The 5,707-nt window shown below is 44.3% G+C and overlaps 1 protein-coding gene across 3 annotated transcripts; it reads right to left on the bottom strand.

Moving 5' to 3' along the window:
• Positions 1-209: 209 nt before the first annotated feature.
• Positions 210-5,236, bottom strand: LOC139175557 (methanethiol oxidase-like). Of its 3 annotated transcripts, none has more exons than XM_070766712.1 (12): positions 5,123-5,236; positions 4,962-5,004; positions 4,543-4,655; positions 3,965-4,150; positions 3,253-3,373; positions 2,838-3,020; positions 2,342-2,517; positions 2,002-2,080; positions 1,537-1,658; positions 1,204-1,296; positions 622-740; positions 210-369 (listed from the first exon to the last, which is right to left on the bottom strand). In XM_070766712.1, exons 1-12 carry the CDS (start codon positions 5,234-5,236, stop codon positions 210-212), a joined length of 1,509 nt encoding a protein of 502 aa, XP_070622813.1. The 3 variants fall into 3 exon arrangements, with proteins under 3 accessions (XP_070622813.1, XP_070622814.1, XP_070622815.1); XM_070766713.1 differs by having other exon boundaries at positions 4,962-5,006; positions 5,149-5,236; XM_070766714.1 differs by lacking the exons at positions 3,965-4,150; positions 5,123-5,236 and having other exon boundaries at positions 4,962-4,977.
• Positions 5,237-5,707: the final 471 nt, after the last annotated feature.

The raw sequence follows: 5,707 nt of genomic DNA, 5'->3' as shown, positions 1-5,707 counted from the left end.
CGCGATGCCACGGACAAAATTATAAATCAGGGGCACGCAGGATATAGGGTACCTGAGGAAGAAAGCAATAGAGTAAATAATGCAGACAAGGGTTCCGCCTTCCCCTGAAGAAAGACAGTTGCACGGATCTAACAGCCATAAACTAACACTTGTTCTCCGCTTGCCCACTAAATTCCAGCGTAGCAATGGGGTAGGCTTAGAGGAATGTCTCAGACCCAGATGTCCGCAGTACAGTCTCCTGGGTAACACATGTCCTGAGCACGAGCGGGACCCCACGGCTCTTTTCCGAAATCCACCAGAAAATCTGGATTCACACACAGACCCCCGCTCTCCGTGTCTACGTCAATCTGGAGCATGACTGAGCCTTCACTGCAAAAGAAGATGTATTCAATTTTAGGACGGAGGGTCCTTTGCTTGCCTATCATAATGCTGGGCAAAAACCAATTAGGGAATTTTAGAGATGGGAAAATTGCACGTCCAGTATTAATAGAGAAAGAGAATATCAACGTAGTAGAAAGTTGGAACAAGATTTATTTGGCATGTAATACAAGAAAGAGGAGAGGAGCCCACCTCCCTGCAAATTTGGTCTGAATGTTCTTCATCTGTTTTGAGATTTCATACCTCAATAGTTGTGGATAAAATTGCTCATCCCACGGTGTATAGAGACTGTTGGTAACATAAAGCCTTTTTCCATCCAGGCTGAGCTGGAGCATTTGGGGTCCCCCATATACTCTCCTTCCCTAAGGTGAAAAAAAAGCAAGGAGTGGTCAAGAAAAATATTGGGTCCCAGGAGGCTTATATGTACAGCAGATTTGCTGCAGTATATTAATTTGGGCTTTCAAGAGGTCCCATAGAAAAGAAGCCATGCTCTGTGTTGAGAATGATTCCTTGTCAGATTCCCTGCAAGTGTCTCAAACCAGGATCTTTTTTTAGTGTAATGCATGACCTTGGGGAAGCGGTTGAAGAGATGCTGCCTAGGAAACAATCAGACGAAAGGAAGGAGCCGCTGGTGGCTTAACAGTCATAGAAAGAAACTTAGGAAGGACATACACAATGGATCAAGCTATTAAAAGTGGCAGCAGGAATGTCAGATATGTACAATTCTCTTAATGTAGCCTTACATTAAAGTAGAATAGGTTCATCCAGTTGCGTAACCTGCCTGTATTTCCAGGGAGGGCTGATGCCCAGAAAACTGAGTCTCACCTGGATCATGAGGGGATCTGGTTGGCAGTCGAGCTCGTCATCCTTAATCACAGTCACCACCCCACCTTTGGAGATGCTGCCTCCTACGAACACCTGCAGGACCCAAAGGAAGGGTCAGTTCAGGCCAAAGGTCAGTTTTCCCTTCCCCAAGCTGCAATCGTCCTCAGGTCAGACTGTGGTATTTGGAAGTTCACCCCATCTGAACACCTTTAGAGATGCTTTGCCAATAACTGAGGGCTGGATTAGATCTCTGCTTAACACGTCATCCTGGTTCCAGTGGTGGAAAGAAGGGACTCCAAGCCTTCCGGGGCCTTTAAGTGGGGAGGAGCTCACCTGGCCCAATAGCCGAGGGCAGTGGGGATCAGTAATGTCGTACTGTCGAACGTCGCCATGAAACGAGTTGCTCATATACAGGAAGCGGTCATCCAATGAGATAATGAAATAAGTGATAAGCGCTGGAGAATAGAAAGTGCTCAGAAATAAGATCAGGAAGAAAGTTGGATGGCTTAATTCTCTGGCATATGCAACATTTGCAATAATTTTCATTTCCCCAAAAGCTGCAAGTGACTTTCAGTTATGATGAGACTCAGCTTGTTCGCAGCCCGTTCTCTGTTAAAAATCCTTAATTTGAAGATGGAGGTTACAAATAGTAATATTTTATATTATTGTTTTATGTTGTAAGCCCTCCACAATATCATGAAAAATGGGCAGCATATACATTCATTCATACATATGAAGAATGTAGAGGGTTGAGATATAAATAAAAAAGAAAAGCCCTCCTGTACTATATTTACGTACCTGGCATTTCAGGTAAATACCACCCGGTGACCTTCTTGTCTGGAATCTTTATTACTTTCTCCGTGATCCATGTCCCATCCTGCAAAACAGGCAGGGTTGGTTGGGACATGCAGCGCTTTTAAAGTGAGGGGGTAAGTCTGGTTTTGCTTAATAACTACATAATTCACCTAATGAACATAGTGATGTGGATATTGGTAATATTGGTAATATTCACTCTTTTTAATACAGCATTTTACCTGTTCCTTTTTTTCTGAACTGAAGCCTCAGATGCCAATTCTTTCTGATGGAAAAGGTGATGGGGGGCGGGGGCAAAAGAGAAAGAAAGTCTACTTCTTTTCACCTTCTTGTAAATATGATGCATGGAGCCATCAAAGACACAGCTCACAAAGCCGTGTGACGAATCTGGGTTGTGCAGGAAGCGGACTGTTGCAGGGACTGAATCCTCCCCCATGTCAATGGACTCAACGAGGCAGTGGGTGGACCAGTCCCACACGTTTAGGCGACGGCCAAAGATGCCTACAGAGGAAAGGAGAAGAATCATCTCAAGAACCTCTGGTGAGAAGGAATGCCTCCTGCCAGAGGGTCTTCGGTAGGGTGTAGAGGTTTCACTAAGCAGTTCCTGAGAAGGGTGGTGGGCTTTCTCATTTTGGAGACCCCCAAGCAGCAGCTGAGGTCCCACCTCTTGGGGAAGGGCTAGCTCTAGATAGACGAGAGGGTTGGACTAAATAGCCACCAACACCCCTCCAACAGTGCCATCCTTTCACACGGAGTTTTGGGTCCCCCCTGAATTTAAGGACCGTTGAACCTTATACTTGGGTAATGCTCCACCTTCTCACCTTTCCCCTGAAATTCAGGGTTGAGCCCTTCTTCAAGAAATTTGGGGATCACCCCTTCAGTGCTGAATAGGACGTTATGCCTTGGTTTGTACCAGAAGTCATATCCTAGTGGAGGCTCATCCCCAGGGCGGTTCCAGGTGCCCTTCACTTCCCATGTTTCCGTATCCACCAGAATAAATGTTCCTGTAGTTTGGGGTTCAAATGAATTGAAAGAGATGTACGTGATTGCCAGGAAGAGTAGGCTGAAAGTAGTTGGCCCCATTCAGAATTGTCCAGGAGGTGGCACTAGCTTGGAAGAGAATTCAAATTTCAAGTTTTGGAGTTTGTGGAGAAAGTTTCTCTCCCAACATCCTCCGAGCCACATCACAGTCCCTCAATCTGAACCCCCTTTTGTAAAACACCTGCCCAGCGGTACCTTTTCCATTGCCAAATAGGTCCCCCATGGAGCTGATCATGACTTCTCCATTGCCCAGATAGTGTGGGGCAAGTAGTGAAGCTGCTTTGGTTTTACAGAAGACCTCTCTGGGCTCAATCACCTGTCAAGATTGTGGAGAGGAAGAGAAAATAAAAACTCTTGCACTGTAGTTTTCTTTTTCTTTGTAACTTCAAATAGCTTTGATCTGAAACCTCCAGAGCCGACCTGCAGACATTGAAACATGGGGGTTGTTGATAGGAATGTGACAGGGTGAAATAAAAGATTTAAAAATTAGTGTGACATCTGCTGTATAATCAGGTCGTTTGTCAGGATTTCTTTCTTCCCTGAAATAAATTGCTGATGTGGGAATGGTAAACTGGTTACTATCCTATGCTGTAGATATTCAGGTTGTAAAAGTGGGGTCCTTTTTGTTAACTTTATTTCCTTTTCATTTAAAACCAACAAGATTTTTTGATTTTATTCCTTTTGTTCTATACATTATTCTTCTCAACAATTTTGCAGAGAGACTTGAGAACCACAAAAACCGGGTGTATGCATTTTTTTTAATCCAATGTCTGTGGATTTTGGCTTGGGTCACTTATAGAAAGGTCAAGTGGTTATAATCAGAGGTCTAAAGTCCTTTGCACTTCCACACAGAGTCCTTTGCAAGCCATTTCCATGACTTGCAATATCACAAGATGAACGAGCTTACCTTGAACAGGCAGGGAGCTTGGGGGTCAGTCTCGGTGTCCACAACATAAATCCGTGAAGAGTTGAAACCTGGAAGGACCAGCCTGTTGCGTTTCTTCGTGGTGTCTCCGAAGGTGCTGCTGCAATTGTTCCAGCCCATGAAGCGAAGCTCATCATTAATGTACGGCATTTGTAGCCGGTGAATAACCTGGTTGTGAAAGGCAGAGATGAAATCTGCATTGTTTACATCATCAGTTCAGGATAGATTCCTCCAGCTGTTCCTAAAAGTTTGTGATTTGCATATCTTTGGATTTGCCTGAGAATACCCATTAGACACCAAGGAACAAAACACCTAGAAACACACTGGAAGCTGCTGAGCTTTGTTGGCCTTAAAACAAGGATTCCCATAATAGGATTAAAGTAAATTATTCCCAGGTATCCAAGTGTTTTGGAAATTGAGAATGTGTCTGAACATGTGGGTGTAAATTTTCCTCGACTTACGACCCCAATGGGACTGCAAGATATTAAAGAAAGGCCTAAGGAAAGGGAAACCAAGGAAGCATTTGCAACATCGCCCGAAAGAAATGAATATCCTCGTACTTGGCAATAAGTGGGAGATTTGGGATCCACATCCACCGTGGCGAGATAATCAGGCATTTGGGTCCCCGTCCTGGTTAAGATGCAAAGCACGTACATCAACTTCTCTTGAGGTCCTAGGGGAAAGGTCCACGTTTTAGACTCCTGAGCGTGAGTCTTAAATCAATTCTGTCTAAGCACCAACAGGTGTTCCCCCATGCTCAGGGTATTGGATTAAGCCATGCTGTAGACTGAATCATTGCTCAAGGGATTCCAGTACCAGATCAGTGGTCCCACGCCAAATGGCTCAACTGATTTGCTCCACATTCCACAACGAAATGGATTAATAGGAGACGTGAACCCACCCCTCATCTCTGCAGCTGGACTCAACATCCTCTTCTCAGCCCTGCTCTCCAGAATAGGAAGATATGACCCCTTCTTACCTTTCATGGCATCCAAGGGCGTTGGACAGCAACATTCTTCCCCCTCTTTAAAAAGGAAGAGAGAGATTTAGCTTCTGTGCATCAGGAGATAGAAGGGAGACATGGGTGTTTTAAGGAAAGTTGCTGACAGGCAGCATTGGCGAAAAAGTCAGATCCTTCACACCCAAGAAACGGATTGACTTCCTACCTTCGCTCGGCTTCTTTGTCGGCTGCTTCTCGGCATCCTTTGTTCGTTGTTTGAACATTTCTTCCTTTTGCTCCGCATGTGCTTGCATACCTGAGGTTCTCCTGCTTTCTTACAGCTGGCTTATATACCCCGTTGGAGTTGACTGAGTTTCACTTCATGTCCTTTGAGGCTGTTAAAGAACAGAGGCCCTAATATCTTATTTCAGCTTTTTCTCGTTGCACTTTTGATCTTATCCTCAGAACAGGTTATCCGAACACTCATCACATTTTTCAGTTTTATAGGTTTGATGAGTCAGATTTGAATACTAAGATTTACAAGGAAAATGCAGTTCAGTGCGCATTGAGAATCACCTGTTGGAGATGGAATGCCGTAAAAATCAAAAACTACATAATTTTGGGGTGGTTTCATGATTTGAGGGCCTTGCAAAAGGAATGGGAGCCTGCCTACACGTCAGCTGCCCCTCAAGTTCAGTGAAAGGTTTTTGAATTGGTTTTCATCAACGTTACTGATTCAAAAGACTAGCAAAAGTGAACATCTTTTAGTTTTTAAAAGCGCTTCG

Source organism: Erythrolamprus reginae, chromosome 13, assembly GCF_031021105.1.
Source record: "Erythrolamprus reginae isolate rEryReg1 chromosome 13, rEryReg1.hap1, whole genome shotgun sequence".
NCBI classification, from domain to species: Eukaryota; Metazoa; Chordata; class Lepidosauria; order Squamata; family Dipsadidae; genus Erythrolamprus; species Erythrolamprus reginae.
This window is presented reverse-complemented; position numbering and strand designations above follow the sequence as displayed.